This window comes from Pristis pectinata, chromosome 19, assembly GCF_009764475.1.
Source record: "Pristis pectinata isolate sPriPec2 chromosome 19, sPriPec2.1.pri, whole genome shotgun sequence".
Classification (NCBI taxonomy): Eukaryota; Metazoa; Chordata; class Chondrichthyes; order Rhinopristiformes; family Pristidae; genus Pristis; species Pristis pectinata.
In genome coordinates this window covers 22503128-22523539 of record NC_067423.1, presented here as the reverse complement: position 1 = coordinate 22523539, position 20412 = coordinate 22503128, and the positions used below count along the sequence as shown (strand labels likewise).

The 20412-nt window shown below is 41.2% G+C and overlaps 1 protein-coding gene across 5 annotated transcripts in view; it reads left to right on the top strand.

The window, feature by feature from the left end:
- The window catches only part of LOC127580520 (hepatocyte growth factor-like), a 44352-nt gene extending 36353 nt beyond the window's left edge, over positions 1-7999 (top strand). For 2 of the 5 annotated variants that reach the window (XM_052034108.1, XM_052034105.1), the window contains one exon: positions 3769-7960. In XM_052034108.1, the coding sequence (XP_051890068.1) occupies positions 3769-3954 (186 nt within the window). In that variant the 3' untranslated portion in view covers positions 3955-7960. Of the gene's footprint in view, positions 1-3768 lie in introns of all 5 variants that reach the window. The other 3 variants (XM_052034106.1, XM_052034109.1, XM_052034110.1) reach the window with 3 other exon arrangements.
- The last annotated feature ends 12413 nt before the right edge of the window (positions 8000-20412 follow it).

The following is a 20412-nucleotide window of genomic DNA, read 5'->3' as shown; positions in this document are numbered from 1 at the left end:
TTGCCTTCTGTTGGTCTTTAAAAGCTTCCCAATCCTCGAGCTACCTACTAATTTTTGCAATGTTGTATGCCCTCTCTTTTGCTTTTATGCTGTCTTTGACTTCTCTTGTCAGCCATGGTTGCCTCAACCTCCCTTTAGAATGGTCCTTTTTTGAGATGAACTGATCCTGTGTCTTCCAAATTACTCCCAGAAATTCCTGCCATTGCTGCTCTACCATCATCCCTGCTAGGGTCCCCTTCCAATCAACTTAGACCAGCTCCTCTCTCATGCCTCTGTAGTTACCTTTACTCAACTGTAATACTGATGCACCTGATTTTAGCTTCTCCCCCTCAAACTGCAGGGTGAATTCTATCATATTATGATCACTGCCTCCTAAGCATTCCTTTACCTTGAGCTCCCTGGTTCATTGCACAACACTAAATCCAGAATTGCCTTTTCCCTGGTGGGCTCGACCACAAGCTGCTCTAAAAAGCCATCTCATAGGCATTCTACAAAATTTCTTCTCTTGAGATCCAGTGCCAACCTGATTTTTCCAATCTACCTGCATATTGAAATCCCCCCATGACCACCAGAACGTTGTCCTTCTTGCATTCCTTTTCTATCTCCTGTTGTAATTTGTACCCCACATCCTGGCTACTATCCGGAGGCCTGTATATAAATCCCATTTAGGGTCTTTTTACCCTTTGAAGTTTTTTAACCCTACCCACAAGGATTCTACACCTTCTGATCCTTCTTCCTAAGGATTTGAATTCATTTTTTACCAACAGAGCCACCCCACCCTCCCTGCCCACCTGGCTGCCTTTTCGATAGGATGTGTATCCTTGGATGTTTAGTTCCCAGCTGTGATCTTCTTTCAACCACGATTCTGTGATGCCCACAATGTCATACCTGCCAATTACTAACTGCGCTACAAACTCATCCATCTTATTTCGTATACTGTGTGCATTCAAATATAACACCCTCAGTCCTGTATTCACCACCCTTCTTCTCGACTTTATCTCTATGTTGCCTGAAATTAAATCCTTATCCCTTTTTCAACTTTTTGTATTATTCTTTATTCTTCAGTAACCTCTTCTGAGATCTCTTTCCCTTTTACTCTATCCATACTTTTCCTATCTGTTGAACTCATTCCCCTACTATTTAGTTTAAAGCCCTATCCACAGCCCTAGTTATGTGATTCGCCAGGACCCTGGTCCCAACATGGTTCAGGTGGAGCCCGTCTCATCGGAACAGCTCCCTCCTTGCCCAATATTGGTGCCAATGTCCCATGAATTCAAACCCATTTTCCCACATCAATCTTTGAGCCACACATTTAACTCTCTGATCTTATTGACCCTGTGCCAATTTGCACGTAGCTCAGGTAGCAATCCAGAGATTGTTGCCTTTTTGGTTCTGCTTTTTAATTTAGTCCCTAGCTGCTCAAATTCCCTCAGCAGAACTTCTTTCCTTCTACCTACATTGTTGGTACCCACATGGACCATAACAACTGGATCTTTCCCGTCCCATTCCAAATTCCTCTGCAGGTCAGATGAGATGTCCCAAACCCGGGCACCAGGTAGGCAACACAGCCTTCAGGACTCTCAATCCTTGCGACAGAGAATTGTGTCTATTCCCCTAACTATACGGTTAGTGCTGGCTGAACATTGAACTTGCTCTGGTGGGCAGATGGCCTAAATTTGTTTCACTGCCTGCATGGGTCAAACAGGTGCAAGATCATCATGCAGCACACCCCGGCGTGCAATCTGATTATTTGAAGAATCTTTCTGTCCCTCCAGCAGCTCACTGATGTCACAGTGTTGTACAGTATTAGATAACCCATCGTGGCAGGTCTGCACTCCTAAGTCTGGAAAACTGGGCAGCTGCCAGTGAGGTGAACAAGTGTTTATTCTTTGCCGGTCACTGCATTCTGATTGCTGTAACCTGCTGTTTCCAACTCTGTGTGTGCCTTGCTCTCAGAAGTGATCCTTTGTTGTTAATCCATCTTAAACTGAAGGATTTTGCAAGGATAAGAAAAGTCCATTTTTTATCCAGATGTCATAAATTCCTGGCTCCCTTCCTAACTGTGATTACTGTAGACAAAGCATAATGTATGGTGATGCATGTAGATTGGGGGCAAGAGATGTTTTTTCCCCTGTCAGCATTAGGTGCAAATTGGCAGGAGACACTGATGGGATGAAATTAAAGAAGCACTTGACATGAACCACCTTCACTGAAAGTCGCACTTTTCAATACACAACAAGATTATTTCAACAGAACCTCAAAGCCAAAAATCTGAAAAACACAAAACCTAAACGTAAATGTTTTGTGCCTGTCTTTTGTCAACATTTTGCTTTGAGGTTGGCAACATTAACTGGCTGGTCCTGTTGGCCTTGAGTTTTAAAGTTAGTTCATTTTACAATAAGCCAACAATAAACACCCCTTTCTAAATATTACAACTAATTCATGGTGAAACTGAGTGCTGCTAATAGCCAGAATTGGGAGGTTGTTTCTGTGCTGAACACTGGCAGAACAATTAGCATCAACTGATGGAGTCTTTTATTTTTTTAATTGCATTCTGTTTTGGTTTAAATACAAATAGTTGAATGCACTGTTATTGTATGTTTTCACTGGCAGGCAAAGGATCAAGACTGTGCAAGTTTGAAGCCGGAACTGCATGGAATGGCAGTTTTGTTTCATTGCTCATTAAAAGCTATTTAAAGCTTTATTTACAGCACAGTAACAGGCTCTTCCAACTCAATGAGTCCGCGCCACCATTTAAACCCATGTTAACCTACCCGTACGTCTTTGGAATGTGGGAGGAAACCGGAGCACCCGGAGGAAACCCATGCAGACACGGGGAGAACGTACAAACTCCTTACAGACAGCGACAGGAATTGAACCCTGATCGCTGGTGCTGTAATAGCGTCACGCTAACCACTATGCTACCGTGCTGTCCCTATTTCTGTTAATTTGAAAATGAATTTCAGTTGTCTGGACAAACATAAATTGTGCTATTTGCTATTTACCTAGACTTCAACAGTGCTGGCTGTGTGAAGTAGAAAGGCTGGCCATCATTCTTTTGAATCCAAATTGGTGCTAAAGCAACAGTCAATGAATTACCTTTCCCATTATGTTTTCTGAAAGATAGAGCTGTATCACCCACAATTGAACATTGTGACCTGTGTAATAATTGATTTGCTTTTCTCTTTCGTTCAGCATGCATGGCTTAACTAAAGTGATTTCCCACTGTCATTTGACCTGATGGTTTAAAGTCGATAAACTTTGAGCAAAGCAAAAGAATGTTAAAATTCCAACTTTTAATTTGTGGCAACAATAGTAACAACACCTCCCTAATCCTTTGGTGGATTTGGGAGCATTTACTAGGTGATGTCCACATTTTTGTGCTGCCTTGTTTTCTCTGCCCTTCATTAACTTTCAACATAAAATCCCATGTACTATTATTGCATCTGTGATTCTTTAATTTAAGGTCCTGAATATAAACCCTTCAATAAGTGTTTCTGCACAGTCCCCTCCTTTGACTCTTAAATATTATTCAATCAAATAGCTTTTAGTGCTTGGGTGGCTTAAGTAATATTGATTTCAGTCTTCAAATGGCTTTATATTAGTCTGTGCATGTGGAACTTCAGCCATTACTGGATAGGATTGCTTCACTTCATAAATGAGACTTTGTCTACTAACTCCAGATATCAGAGTAGAGTGCAATTGCAATAAACTGATGAAGACGTTATGTCGTTCTAATTACTTATGTCTCTGGCTTTTGTTTTGTAGAGAGATTATGGTGGTCCCCTGGTCTGTGAAGAAGGTGGTCAGAAGTTACTACAAGGTGTTATAATTCCTGGCCGAGGCTGTGCAAGACCAAAGCGTCCTGGAATTTTTGTGAGGGTGTCCCACTATGTCTCATGGATAAATAAAGTGTTTAGGACATACGGAAGAAATAACTACGCACAGAGATGAGTACACTGTATGTCACAGAAATCCCAAATTATTAAATATGTAATTTATCAGTTGAAGAGCTATATTGCTGCAGATACTTGTCAAGTCTTTGGATACTTTCATTGATAAGTGATTTTGTCCGACCTGTTGCTCATTCTTTGTGAGAGACTATTTCCTTGTGTGTTTTACTTTTGACTGGTAAATCAAAGCTATGGCTTGTTGATGCATGTGAGAAAACCATTGAAATGTTTTGTGTAACTATACAGTTTACAATTGAAAATCTATTTCTGCACACTTGGTACGGCTTCCTGCACTGTTCGGGACAAACGTTTCAGTAAATTCCATAAAACTTTAATGCTTTATTTCAAGTTAATTTCTTGGAAATTCTCTTTAGGTCAAATATTCATCCAATTCCTTGACATTGAATGAGGGCATCCAAAGAATTGGATACCATGGCAATAATTACCTGTCATTAAAACTTGACCTGCCTTGAATTGGGCTCATTTAAAATCAGTGGGCCTCCAATTATCATTTCACCATTGCTTAAGGTGAATTTTCTAAGAAAGTGCTTTTCCAACTGAGCTTTTCAAAATTCCTCCTGTTAGGTGAAATGGATTTCAATCGTGATTTTGAAACCATTATTGAAAGTGAATTACTGCATGTTTATTTCCAAAGTCTCTTGTACAAGATGGTATTCACCTCCAAGAACTAAAATGACTTTAAAGTTAATTTATATATTTTCAAAGGCAGAAACTTCTATTCAATGCTGTCTTGTTAATAAGAGCAACACCTCACTCTCTATCTTTTCCCTGAGTCACTGAGGTGTGCAATTGGGCTGCAAACAGAATAACCTTCACTGCTCCACTCAAGGGGGTTGTGCACGTCCTTAATTCCTTACCTGTCTGCTGGCCAGACCTGGATATTATTTTTAACCCAGATAGTTTTAGTGAAGGTGAATGAAACCTACAGACAAATCCCAGCCTCAGCAGCTTCTCGAATGATGTTACAATAAAATATTCACAGAGTTAGTTACATGAGCCATTTCTTTGACTGCTAGCCAATATTTTTCTGCCCTGTTGCCTCCTGACCTGCAACACAACTGTGATATAGATCAGAGAAATCCTGAACACTGTTTATTCTCAAGCGACTGTGTTTTTTCTCTGATCATGATTAACATTTCAAAACTGTTTAGCTGATGTTAAGAAAAAGGGATTTGGAGCTGACCACTAAATCATTATTTAAGAGGGCTTGCATTATGTGCACGAGTAGAGCCTGAGGTAGTCTGAAAATGTACAAGCTCCATTTATTCATCATTGTTATTGTAGTTTGTTTTTATTTCTACTTTTCCATGCCTTCCCCGTTAGTGAGCTGGTTTGAAGATAGAAATGACCCAAATTGGTGTTTAACTTCCTATCTTTAGTCTATCATTCCTTTTTGTTAGAACAGAGAACATTAAACAGTTCCTGAAGTACAAAATTCTGTGATTGCCTGAGTTGGATACCTTTCACCAGACTGCAATGGCAAGTCAGACTGTGACAAGATGTAGAATTGTGTTGATAACGGCAAAGTACGACAAAGGCTGAACATCTGAACTAGGAACAGCTGGAAAGTCTCAGCATTTCTCACAACATCTGTGGAGGGAGAAGCAGAGTTAATGTTTCAGATCAGTGATTTTTCATCTGAACTAATGTGTTTCTCTTGCCATTGAAAATGCTTGATGTGCAGTTGATTTTTTTTATAATAGAATTCTATGTGTTCTATAATTCATTTTGTGTGTTTGCATTGCTGAGGTGAGCTGCAATGTTTTGAGAATAGTTGTACAGGGAAACCTATGTAAATATCAGCAATAAGATAATTTTTGGATTTTGGGGTGCCTTTTATGTTAAAGCAATAATGAGTGCAGATCCAAACCATGCAAATGAAAAGGTCCCAGACTGAATGCTTGATCCTCAACTAAACCCTTATGAGTTGACCTGAGCCAAGGCAGCATGCAAAGTATTAAAATTGGCCCATAGTTGGATTGGCTGAGTAGAGTCTGCTCAACATAAGCTATTGTTGACTTATTCACTGTAGTATATGAGAAGATGAGCCTTGCACTCAACACCTGAAAGACAAAGGTCCTCTACCAACCTGTTCTTGTTACATCACCCTGCCCTTCAACAATGGCAAGACCCTGGATAAGATGGACCACTTCCCACATCTCAGGAGAACATTGATGATGATATTCACTGTCACCTTCAATGCACCAACAAAATCTTTGGTTGATTGAAGGAAAGATTATTTGAAAATCAAAACCACAGCCCTGGCACAAAATTCATGGTTTACTGGGCAGCACTGATCCCTGCCTATGGTATGCTTCTGAGATGCTGATTATCTACAGTAGCTATCTCAAGACACTGGAGAGATGCCACCAATGCTGACTCTGCAAAATTCTCCAATTCCACTGGAAGGATAAGTGAACCAACATTCATGTCTCTTCCAGCCCACATCACCAGCATTGAGGCCCTGGTTACACTCAGTCAGCCACATTGGGCAGACCATGTCACTCACATGCTTGATACCAGAGTCCCCACACAGACACTTCATTCTGAGCTTGGTCATGGGAAGAGATTATCAGGCAGACAGAGGAAAGGATTAAAGGCTGTGCTAAACTGCGCACCCCCCCCCCCCCAGAAGAAATGCAGCAGCTCCACTGACTCTTGGGAATTTCTGGTTTATTGCCACTCAAGTGGAGAGTGAACTGTGAGTCTATGCATTGGGAGCACACAGAAGCTGTGCATCATTGGAGAAAGGAGCACACCACCTTGCAAGTCACCCACTCATCTTGCCTGTCAAGCGCCACCAGCCCCTTTTGTGGAAGGGTTTGTGGTTCCCACATTGGCCCCATCAGCCACCTCAGAACCCACAAAACTGGAGGGGAGTAAGCCATCCTCCATTCTGAGGTATTGCTAGGAAGAAGACAAGTTCTCATTACCATATTTCCCCTTTACCTTGATGTTGATAGCAGTAGTTTGAGTGACCCTGTACATTGATGATATGTTTATCTGAGTATTGTTTGCTACCTTGAAGAAAATATTTTTTCTTAACTGTGCAGTTGCATTTTACAGAGAACTGGTTTCTTTCATCAAAGAATGTATAAGATTAAATATATAATTTTGAAGATATTTAGCTTGCCTTTTTCCTCTGCTTCCCAGTTCCCAATAAAGCAAAAATAAAACATGCAGGCATGCTGTCGTGAAGATTTAAGGGTAATTCCAAAGCAAATGTTGAATTTTGTGACTAAGTCTTAGAATCCTGCCTGTAGTTTCCAAAAATGTGCTGCTGACGTTCATGCTTTTAGTGCAGTAGTGTAAATGTAGAATGAATCCTTGGTGGAGGGACATTTCTCTCCACTTCACTCTGGAGGGCTTTAATTTTGGATGTTTGATGCTGATGTGAAATAGAAAATGTAAATATGCCCCAAAGATTTTAATTTTATGGCATAGTGCCAAGATTGTGATGTTACTGGATGAATGAGATTGCTGTATAAAACTCTACAGCAGTAGTAGGCTTGAGCCACTGGGCTCAAAATTCTGTTTCTATTTATTGAAAGTACTGATTTTTTTTAAAACCTGAGTTTCCCTTTATTTACACTATGGTACTTACTATAGATTAAAGCCACTGTGGAAGAAAAGCTGCTTGTATCGTACTTTACACTAATATTTAACAAGCAGTTCATTTGAACATTAATGCTGTTTTCTGAGACACTTTTGATACCAGTAAAGACCATCTGTGTTGCATAATTCTGTATACAACTATTGACTTGTTAAATAATGATTGTATTGCACATTCTGCAAATATTTAAATGCAGTTTGGTATCTTCTGTTGAGCAGGAGGAACTTAACTATTTGCCCAAAGGAAGCACTTGTACTATGTCAATCCAAAGTGACTGTTTTATAATATGGTCGGCCAAATCATCAATGATTGTCCAGATATCCCCTTACTTTACCTTCTATATCAATCTGAAAGCTGATGAAAATATTTTTGTTACAAAATGAACCATATGTATAATAAAAGTTACAATTAACAATATCTTATGGCTGTTTATTGTTCTTGGTTTGATGTGCTCTGTCACCAGCAAAATTTTCCACAGGAAGTGGTTGCAGCTCAGAATGAAGTGGGGCATCACTACAGGGGCTGGTCTGTAAACTTCAGCTCATTTCATTAATAGGCATAACTGCCAAGTGCAGCCTTGCTGTAGTTCTAATCATCCAGATCATTGCTGTTTGGTGAGAACTGTCTAATAGCTCTGACTTAAAGGGATGAAAATAAGAAGCTGTAGGTGAAAATATTTGGGGGGAGGAGGGAACAGGGGTTCAACTCCCCTCAGGATATGTGGGGAAGACTTGAAGTTGTGAAAATAATCCCTTGAGCATGCACCTACTTAGGTTTCATGCAAATTGTTTATGAAAAGGCTGGCCAGTTATTACACCATGTTTAATGAGGCTGCCTGCCATATGTTTTAACAGACAGAAACTTCTTGGCTGAAGGTTGGAAAACTTGACAACTGCAGGGAGGAGAGACATCTGGATCCAGTAGTGATCATAGATCAAGAAAGGAGGTGAATTTTTCCCAGTCTCCACTGTTTAATCTGCAATTATCAGCACCCTCCCCTCAAACTCAGTCTTTGTAAAACTTTAGAAATGAACTTGTAATGTTTTCAAACAGACTTCCAGATAATTTTGTCATAATAATGTAATTTGCTACTGAACCTTTATTTGGATTGTCACAGTGAATTGGCTGGGCACAGTTGCCCTGTGGGACTTAAGGGCAATCCTCCCAGATGCAGCACTGCATCTACCCACCAGGAACTATGGCTGGACTCAGCAGTCTGAAGTGCATGTGTGTTGTTGCAGTCCTCTGCTTTCCATCTAGTTACGTAATATGCTCTGTCTCATCATAACTGTATTCCAATCCCTGGCCTCTGAACTGCATTCCCAGTTGGAATAAGCTCGCACTGAGTCTGACACAAAAATAGTGCAAACTCCACTGCGTGAGCTGCTGTGTGATGTCAGTAGGTAAAGCATTGGCAGTTTAAAAAGCAAACCGCCATATCCAGCAGGCAGCGTCGGAGCGGGCAGTGGAATGAGAAGGAGCAGAGTGATTTGGGCTTTGGCTCAACGGGCTTCGGCTTAAAGGGGTGAGGCAGGTGAGTAGCTGGTAAGTTAAGGTAAAGTTTACCTGTTATCTGTTAGAAATATTTAAGTAGGAAAAAACTCGGTAGGGGGAAAAGAAAAGAATTAGTGCAGATGGGGTACAAGGTGGTGTGCTGCAGCTGCTTGATGTGGGAGCTCGTGGACCTTGCTGTGGTCCATGATGGCCACATCTGCAGTAAGTGCTTGAGGCTGGAGGAACTTCTGCTCAAAATTGATGAGCTGGACTTGCAGCTTCAAACACTGCGGAGCATCAGGGAGGGAGAGAGTTATGTAGATACTGTACATCGGGAGACAGTCACCCCTGTTAGAGCAGGTACTTCTGGAGTCCAGGAAGTAGATAGAATGGTGATTGTCAGAGGAGCGAAAAGGAAAAAGAAAACGATCAGGCAGATAGTACAGAGGACCCCGGAGGCTGTTCCCCTCAGTAACAGGTTTTCCGCTTTGGAAGCTGTTGAGGGGGATGACCTGCAGAGGCCTAGCAGCAGTAGCCAGGTCTCTGGCACTGGGACCGGTCCTGCTGCTCAGAAGGAAAGGGAGGAGAAGAGGAAGGCAGCAGTGATAGGGGACTCGATAGTCAGGGAAACAGCTAGGAGGTTCTGTGGCAGTGAGCATGAATCCCGGATGGTATGTTGCCTCCCAGGTGCCAGGGTTCAGGATGTCTCTGATCAGGTCCACAGGATTCTTGAGCGGGAGCGAGAACAGCTAGAAGTCGTGGTTCATGTTGGTACCAACGACATAGGTAGGAAGAGGGATGAGGTCCTGAAAAGTGAGTTTAGGGAGCTAGGCAGAAGGCTGAAGAACAGGACCTCAAGGGTAGCAATCTCAGGATTGCTGCCAGTGCCACGTGATAGTGAAAGTAAGAATAGGAGGAGATGGCAAATAAATGCGTGGCTGAGAAGTTGATGCAGGAGGAAGGGTTTTAGATTTTTGTATCATTGGGATCTCTTCAGGGGAAGGTGGGACCTGTACAGAGAGGACAGGTTACACCTGAACCTGAGGGGGGCCAATATCCTTGCAGCCAGGTTTGCTAGGGTGGTTTGGGAGGGTTTAAACGAGTTTGTGAGGGGGATGGGAACCAGAGGGGTAGGTCAGAGGAAGAACGGGATGGGGAAAAGTCAGATCTAACAGGTAGAGAGGCTTTGAGGAAGGAGAAGCAGAGTACAGGCTATAAAAGTAGTAAGGCGGATGGGCTAAAGTGCATTTACTTAAATGCAAGAAGCGTCAGGGATAAGGGAGATGAACTGAGAGCTTGGATAAGTACATGGGACTACGATATTGTGGCTATCACTGAGGCATGGCTGACATCAGGGCAGGAATGGATATTGAATATTCCTGGTTTTCAGTGTTTTAAAAGGGATAGGGAGGGGGGGAGAAGAGGAGGAGGGGTGGAGATACTGATCAGGGACACTATTACAGCTGCAGAAAGGGTGGATAATGTAGAAGGATCCTCTCTAGAGTCAACATGGGTGAAAGTTAGGAACAAGAAAGGGTCAGTTACCCTCCTGGGAGTATTCTATAGACCCCCCGGTAGTAGTAGGGATACTGAGGAGCAGATTGGGAGGCAGATTTTGCAAAGATGCAAAAATAACAGAGTTATTATAGTGGGAGACTTCAACTTCCCAAATATTGATTGGCACCTGCTTAGTGCCAAAGGTTTAGACGGGGCGGAGTTTATTAAGTGTGTCCAGGACAGATTCCTGTCATAGTATGTTGACAGGCTGACTAGAGGGAATGCCATATTAGATCTAGTATTAGGTAATGAACCGGGTCAGGTGACAGATCTCTCGGTGGGTGAGCATTTGGGGGACAGCGACCACTGCTCCCTAACCTTTAGCATTGTCATGGACAAGGATCGGAGCAAAGAGGACGGGAAGATATTTAATTGGGGAAAAGTGAATTATGAGGCTATAAAGCGAGAACTTGAGAGTGTAAATTGGGATCACATTTTTGAAGGGAAATGTACTATAGAGATGTGGTCGATGTTCAGGGATCTCTTGCAGGATGTTAGGGATGAATTTGTCCCGGTGAGGCAGAGAAAGAATGGCAGGGTGAAGGAACCATGGGTGACGAGAGGTGGAAAAACTAGTTAGGAAGAAGAAGGCAGCAGACATAAGGTGTAAGCGGTAAGTATCAGACAGGGTTCGTGAGGAATATAGGGTAGCAAGGAGGGAACTTAAGAAGGGGCTGAGGAGAGTGAGAAGGGGACATGAAAAGCCTTTGGCAAGTAGGGTTAAGGAGAATCCCAAGGCTTTTTACTCGTACGTGAAGAGCAGAAGGATGGCTAGAGTAAAGGTAGGTCCAATTAAAGACAAAGGTGGGAAGCTGTGCCTGGAAGCTGTGGAAGTGAGTGAGGTTCTCAATGAATACTTCTCTTCCGTATTCACCAAGGAGAGGGGTCTTGATGACGTTGAGGACAGTGTTGGTAAGGGTAATGTTCTAGAGTATGTAGATATCAAGAGAGAGGATGTGTTGGAGCTGTTAGAAAATATTAGGACAGATAAGTCCCCAGGGCCTGACGGAATATTCCCCAGGCTGCTTCGTGAGGTGAGGGAGGAGATTGCTGAACCGTTGGCTAGGATCTTTGGGTCCTCGTTGTCCACGGGGATGGTACTGGAGGATTGGAGGGTGGCGAATATTGTCCCCTTATTCAAAAAAGGTAGTAGGGATAGTCCATGGAATTACAGACCAGTGAGCCTTACGTCTGTGGTGGGTAAGCTGCTAGAAAGGATTCTAAGAGATAGGATTTATAATCATTTAGAGAATCATGGACTGATTAAGGACAGACAGCATGGATTTGTGAAGGGAAGATCTTGCCTCACTAACCTGATAGGATTCTTTGAGGAGGTGAGCAGGAAGATTGATGAGGGTAGTGCAGTAGATGTGGTCTACATGGATTTTAGTAAGGCATTTGACAAGGTTCCGCATGGTAGGCTTCTTCAGAAGGTCAGAGGCCAAAGGATCCAGGGAGGCTTGGCCGTGTGGATTCAGAATTCACTTGCCTGTAGAAAGCAGAGGGTTGTGGTGGAGGGAATGCATTCGGATTGGAGGGCTGTGACTAGTGGTGTCCCACAAGGATCGGTTCTGGGACCTCTACTTTTTGTGATATTTATTAATGACTTAGATGAGGGGGTGGAAGGGTGGGTTAGCAAGTTTGCAGATGACACAAAGATCAATGGTGATGTGGATAGTGTGGAGGGCTGTCGAAGCTTACAGAAGGATATTGATAGGATGCAGAGCTGGACTGACAAGTGGCAGATGGAGTTCAATCTGGAGAAGTGTGAGGTGGTACACTTTGGAAAGACGAACTCCAAGGTGGAATACAAGGTAAATGGCAGGATTCGGGACAGTGTGGTTGAGCTGAGGGATCTGGGGGTTCATATCCACAGATCACTGAAAGTTGCCATACAGGTGGATAGGGTAGTTAAGAAAGCTTATGGGATGTTAGCTTTCATAAGTCGTGGAATCGAGTTTAAGATCCGCAAAGTAATGATGCAGCTTTACAAAACTCTGGTTAGACCACACTTAGAGTACTGTGTCCAGTTCTGGTCACCTCATTGTAGGAAGAATGTGGAGGTGTTGGAATGGGTGCAGAGGAGATTTACCAGGATGCTGCCTGGATTAGAGAGTATGGATTATGAGGAGAGACTAAAGGAGCTAGGGCTTTACTCATTGGAGAGAAGGACGTTGAGGGGAGACATGATAGAGGTATACAAAATATTAAGAGGAATAGATAGAGTGGACAGCCAGTGCCTCTTTCCCAGGGCACCAATGCTCAATACAAGAGGGCATGGCTTTAAGGTAATGGGGGGGGGGAATTTCAAGGGAGATGTCAGAGGGAAGTTTTTCATCCAGATAGTGGTTGGTGCATGGGATGCGCTGCCTGGGGTGGTGGTGGAGGCTGATACGTTGGTTGAGTTCAAGAGATTGGTAGATAAGCATATGGAGGAATTTAAGATAGAGGGATATGTGGGAGGAAGGGGTTAGATAGTCTTAGGAGTGGTTTGAAGGTTGGCACAACATGGTGGGCTGAAGGGCCTGTGTTGTGCTGTATTGTTCTATGGTTCTATGGTCCAGATAACCCACACGGGGCATCTTGGAGGAACGAAAATTAAAAACCTGCAGATACCAGAAGTCTAACATATAAACAGAAAGTGCTGGAAACACTGAACAGGTCAGACAGCGTCTGTGGAGAGGGAGGCAAGAGTTAATGTTTCATCAGAAGGGTCGTTGACCTGTAATATTAACTCTGTTTCTTTCTCCACAGATGCTGCCTGACCTGCTGAGTGTTTTCAGCTTTTTTTTGTTTTATGACTGGAGGTTGGCTGGTTGGTTTCTCAGACTCTGAAAATTAACCATGTTATGGTAAGGTTGACCGACACAACCTTGGTCCCAGAATATAAAATAACATAAACAGTGTGGCAACAGCATATATTTCCCTTGTGGCCAACTCCTTTGAGAGCTGCATTGCTGATTGTTGGCAGACTCTTCATATTCTTTCAAAGATACATTGTTTTTTCTTCTTTAGATGGATGTGGACAAATGAGCAAATTTCCTTGCTGGCATCCTTCCTAAATATCTCTGATGTTTGGTAGAAATATTGGGGGCATGTTGCATCAGATCTTCAGTCATTACTGTCCAACCACTGTTGAACAGATGTTTGGTGTCTATGCTTGTACAGAACGTTTACAGTTGAAATGACCTATTCCAGGCAATCCTTAGGAATTTATACACTGTTCACCAAATCCTGATTTTTTTCCAGGGGACAGTGACCCTCCATGCCTCGACCTGCCTGCTCATTGTCCAAATTCTTCAACGTCCTTCATTAGCAGTGACTTTTCTCAGCTGGGATGAGCTCCTCCGCACAGTTCACTGAGGAAACACAAGGACATTCATGATCATAGTGGGTGAGATGGATGAGAAGGGACTCTTGTCCATGATATCTGCACTGGTACTTTAATCTATCCAGTCTGACAAGACACTGACAGCAGCCAGGTTGATACTGGGTTTACACCCCAGTCCATTCTACATTGTAGTCAAACTGGCACTCAATGCAGATTCATGTGTGTCTTGCCTATAACCACATTCTTTCCAGCAGAGCTTATTGAGCAGCAAATGGAATCAAAACACTTCAATTTGTGCTGTTACAAGTGCTAAATATGCTTTGTGGTGACATGCACGCTTTGAACTCTGATTCTAAAATTCAGTTCTTGTGACTTCAAAGAAGCTGAATTTCAGAAGCATACCTTTACTGTGCCAGACATTTAGCACATACTGCAGAGGATGAATCAGAAACAGGTTTATTATCACTGTCATATGTCATGAAATACGTTGTTTTGCAGCAGCAGTACAGTGCAATACATAAAAATTACTCTAAGTTACACAAATAAATAAGTAGTGCAAAAGAGGAATAACAAGGTAGTGTCCATGGGTTCATGGACCATTCAGAAATCTGATGACGAGGGGAAGATGCTATTCCTGAATGTTGAGTGTGGGTCTTCAGGCTCCTGTACCTCCTCCCCAATGGTAGTAACATGAAGAGGGCATGTCCCGGCTGGTGAGAGTCCTTAACAATGTATGCTGCCTTCCTGAGGCACTGCCTCTTGAAGATGTCCTCGATGGCGGGGAGTTTCCACCATGTGACATCAATGTCACCCCCACCTTCAATGAGGCTGATCACTGTGCTCCTGCCTCTATTCTGAGATCAACTGACTATCCAGTGGCTTAACATTGAACTTAACTTCTAGTTTCTACAGGTTATTTGAAGAGCTGATATGTTCACTGAAGTAACTGTACTATGCAACACAGACTCCATTTCACCGTGACCAATAAATAAAGATAATGAAATTAAGCTTTGGACAAGTGGTAAGTAAAATAACTCAACAAATATCTAAGTTGAAAGCCCTAATTCTCTATTTCCATATTTGGAAGCAACTGCAGCTTGTGTTTCATGACATCATTTGCATTCTCAAATTAAATGACAGCAAAGTAACTTACTGCCTGTTATAAATAAGAACAAATTGTTGATTAGATGACATCAATGTTTAATTTCTTTGGGAAAATTAACTTACTTCATAAAATTCTATGAGGTGTTTCTGCTGCATTCATGGATAGAGTATATGCTAGCTGGATGGAATCTTCTGCTTTAATACATTAAACATGAAACCTTCTGTAGTTGTTTGATTGCAAAATATCTGTAAATATTTTATGGATGATATATTCTTGTTTGCTTTATTTCCTGGGGCAAATGCATTATGTGGAAATAATGAAGGACAAATTTAAATTACAGGATTTCAATTAACAAAAACATTAGTTACTAGAAGTAAATATTGCAATTATAGTGATGTCAGAAACCAAACAAAGTGTCTGCAAAATTCTTTGAACGTAAAGTTTATTGATTAGTTAGTTCACCCCATGGGCAGCAAAGGATGACTTCCCTAACAGTGGTGGACATAGATAAGTTATTGCAGAGGGATCCAGTATTAAACCAAGTATGTGTGTATACTTTAAATGACTAGACTGACTTGGAACCATGTTTGGAAGAGAACATAAAGACTTTCCATCGCAGACATTGTGAGCTGTACATAAACCAGAACTGCATCAAATGCTACAGAGTAGAGCTCTGCCACAGAATAATGGAAAAACATGACTCAAAATGCTTGGGCATTGTTAATATGAAAGTGGGAACTTGTAACTTTAACTATAGTCCCAGCACTAGATGAGGATCTGAGAGGGCCGATCTGCAAGTTCACAATCTGCCAACTCTGCAAATTCCATCTACAGAGAGCTCCGTTCCAAATGAGGAAATGGCCCACAAATCTATTTTGGGTGAGTTGATATCAGGTCTGAGAGAAACATGGACTCCTGCCTGATGTTGATGGGTGGCCATTCAAAGTGGATTGAGCTAAAGCAATGGGGTCACCCCCCAACACTAAATACACTATAGAGAAGAAGTCAATTTTTGTTATAGGAGAGATTGCCTTTGACGAAGGTCTCCAATATTGGGTTATTTCAATTTGAATGTCTCATGAAAAGTGAGATCAAACATCACATTTCCTTATCATCCAGTTTCACATGGACAAGCTGAGAGGTCTATATGTGCAATAAAAAATACACTAATGCAGAAAAGCTGGGGCACAGATGGCTCAGAATGTCTCAGTTGAATCTGAAAGGGAAGGTAAAAGCAAGGCAGTTGAAATAAAGCATAATAGTGACATACTGTGCTTTAATATGGTTTAGGTTCAGATAACATGACAGGGTTCAGGTGCTCATTCTGCTAGACAGGTTACAGATGAGAAATTAGGATGTTGGAGAGAATGTGGAGATGCATGTTTTCAAGAACTATCTAGTAAGTGACTGAGAAACTTAGAAATCTTCACAGAGATTTCTACATCACAGTGCAAGGTATCCAAAAGAACAATGAGAAAGTTTGTGAGTTTGAACATACTCTGGAAGTGAGCCCTACAACTGTTGAAAAAGAAAGAACAATGAGAAAGTTTGTGAGTTTGAACATACTCTGGAAGTGAGCCCTACAACTGTTGAAAAAGAGTTGGCTGAAGGATGAAGAGAGACATCTTCAGTGAGTCCAGGGATGGATGCTACATCAACAAAGTCTGTGAAGTCTCCGGGATCAACATAAATGACACCACTAATTCAAAACCTAGTTAATCAGTAAAACTTGTAAAGCTATAAATGTTAAACTAGTTTCACTTTTTCATTTCTCTTAAAGGGGGAAAGCAGTGCTATACAAGTAAATAAGTGCGACAAGAGTGCGTGATTATGTGTAGTTTCAGAAAACTTTGAAAACCAGACACACTGGAGAATAGTGGAACATAAAACAGCAGAGCAGGAGTAAGATATTCTCTGCCATTTAATAAGATCGTGGCTGATTTGCTCTTGGCCTCTCCTTCATTTTCCTGCCTGTTTCACGTAACCCTTTGTTCCCCTACAGGCCAAAAATCTGTTTATCGCAGCTCTGATTATACTCAGTGATTTAGCTTTCACAACCCTCAGTGGTGGAGAATTCCAAAGATTTTTCATCCACTGAGAGAGAAAATTCCTCCTGATCCCTGACTTCAATGGGTGACTTCTTAGTCTGAAACTGCATTTGTTGTACCCATGTGGGTAAACATCCTTTCAGCCTCCTCAGCATCTGAACTGTTCTAATGGTTTCACCTCTTCTCCTAAACTCTCTACGTTTTTCCTGTATTACTCTGCAAACTCTACATGTTACTTCACGATAAACTAAGAACGCACTGGATGTAAACATTACAATGCAGTGGTTACCTGCTTTTTTAATCAATTATCCTAGTGTTCTCTTAATTTGTCTTAGAAGACTGGTCCAATCAGGTGGGTTCTATTTTGTTTCTGGAGAAACTGCTAGAAATCTCAATAGTTTAAATGGATAATTGTTTTTAAAAGATGGAACAATATTTAATTGAGATGAAATTATTTTAAAAAATCACCATATAATTATTAATGTTTGAATCCTTTGTGATTTTTCACAAATATGCCTCAAATTGCCATTTATAACAACACATAATAAAGTTTAGTTTGACATGATGCAACTTTAATTTAGTCTTTTATATTTTGCAGTCAAGACTGAGATAATGATAAAAATAGACAATGGGATTACAGAGAACATTTGATTATTGTACACAAATTATCAACTTGATTTGCCATAAATTTGAATCCATTTCAATAAATTTCAATTTTACTATATAATGATCAAAACTGAACCACAGCCCATTAACTAGCACAGATGTTGTACAGTCATGGACTTCTTTGACCCCAGTGATCCTCAGATTAGTTTAATTTGTGTCAGGCAAATAATGATGTGGATCGTGTGAATGTGATGACCTTTATGTGAAGATTACAACAGCACAGCAAGTTGGAAGATGAAAAACATGCAGGCCTATAGAACACATTAGTTTTCGATTATTGTCCTTTCACAGAAGGATAAAATTACATATAAGATGTTGTAGTTGTATTAACTGTGGTATCTGTGCAGGGACTGGATGGTAATGATTAGAGAAAAGGAATGGCATTTTAAGAGTTTTGGTTACAAACATTCTGAATATTTCCTATTAAATTAAAAGAATACTAGTAATCATATGCCCAGGAGATTAAATGACAAATTATGAGAGGATATTACAGAGAGGATGTTATTCTAATTTAAAAAAATATACTTAGTAAAATGAACCTTGATGAGAAATACTAAAGCATAACAGGATAGAACAGAATTATGGAGTAGAGCCTCCAGGTAAATAAACAAGTGACCAGTAAATTTAAATCATCTTAAGGTTTTCATATGACTGGACCCAATCCACATTTGCAATTTCTTGAGCATCTTGCTTAATAATTATTCCATAAAATTTGCTTTGGCTTGGAGTTAAGCCAGATGAGGGGAAAAGTATACAGAATTGTATACAGTTTGTTGAACTGCGACATTCAGAAAAATTCTCTGCTGTGTGCTGAATTGCCTTGTTTAAGCAAACTATCTTCATGCATGAATCTTGAGAGTGAATGAGAGCAGGGTATACCAAGCACGAGGTGTCCACTCCTCAGTGCAATGTTTACAAACAGGTTTAAGCAGGGAGCACTCATAAGCAAAGATTCCAATTATTTTTTAATCATCCAAGACTGGGTGCAAGACTCCTTTCAACTGACCTGGCCAATACCAAGAAATGTTCTTGTGATGAAAGCTGTGTTATCAGTGTTTCTCTCACTGTATTGTGACTTCCACAACATTTAGGGTGGTATCTACACAATTTTAATGTTGCCTTTCACAACTTTAGTGTTGCTTGCCTTTCCAAAGGTTGTGGTAATCTCAATTAAACTAGCAAACGTTTCTTTCCCACTGGACTGCAATTTAACTGCAATGTATGTGCTGCTGCTGCTCTCTTTGATAGTGTAAAAAATCTCTAAAGGTACTCATGAAATTTTGGATTTGGCAGAATCATCACTTGCTACCAACAGAAAATTTAAACATGAACCTTGCTGGTCTGTACATTGCATTGCCTTTGGTTCATTTACCCTCCGAACCATTAAAGAAACTCAAGATGCTTGCAATCTCCTGACGCATCAAGAAACTGAAGGGAGTGTTCAAAGTCTTCAAGGATATGTCCATCAGCTACAAAAGGTTAACAGAAACAGTTTGTTTTGTAGGCCAGCTTTAACAACCAATTTCTACATCACAAGGCAAGAATAGACAATTGAAAGAAAAAATATTTCATGTTGATGATTTTTCATCAGATTTGAAAGTTTAGATTTGTTTCCCTCTCCACAGATGCTACCTGGCCTGCTGTTTTTTTCAACAACATCTGTTCATATTTCAAATTACCATCTGTAGAGGCCTCTCTATACTAATCCCACTTGTCTGCATTAACCCCTCAATGCCTTGCTCATTTGTGTACTTGTCCAGATACCTCTTAAGTGTTATTACTGTTCCTGCTTGTACCACCTCCTCAGGAACCCATTCCAGATAACAGCCACTCTTTCTGTGAAATATTTACCCCTCAGACCCCCTTCAAACCTCTTCCCTCTCACCTTAAACCTATGCCCTCAAGTTTTAGACATCCATTCCACAGGAAACAGACACTGGCTATCTACCCTATCTATGCCTCTCATATTTAGAAATACCTCAATCATTGTCACCTCTCAACCTCCTTTACTGCAGGAAAAGCAGACACAGCCTATCCAGTTTCTCATAACTCAAGCCTTTCAATCCAGGCAACATACTTTTGAGTCTTTTTTGCACCCTCTCTAGCTTAATCACATCCTTCTTATAGTGTGGAAAACAGAACTGCACACAATACTCTAAGTGCAGCCTGAACAAAGGTTTGAACAACTGTAACATGATGTTCCAACGGTTATACTCAATGCCTTGGCCAACGAGGAAAGGCAAGTCATGTGTCTTCCTCACCATTCTGTCTACCTGTTGCCACTTTCAGGGAACTATGCCCCTGTACCCCAAGGTTAGTCTGTTCAACACTCCCCTGGGCGTTGACATTCATTCTATATGTCCTGCCCTAGTTTAACTTCACAAAATGCACTTCTTCGCACTTGTCTGAATTAAATTCCATCTGCCATTCACTTGACCACTTTCCCAAATGATCCATATCCTGTTGTAACCTTAGACAACCTTCTTCAATGTCCACTACACCACCAATTTTGCAGATGTGCAGACTTTACAAATTCCAAATCTAACAAAAGAAATAGGCTGCACATGAATTAGATAAGGTAATGCTTCCTTGGTATGGAATCAGTAGCATGTAGTATTGAAATA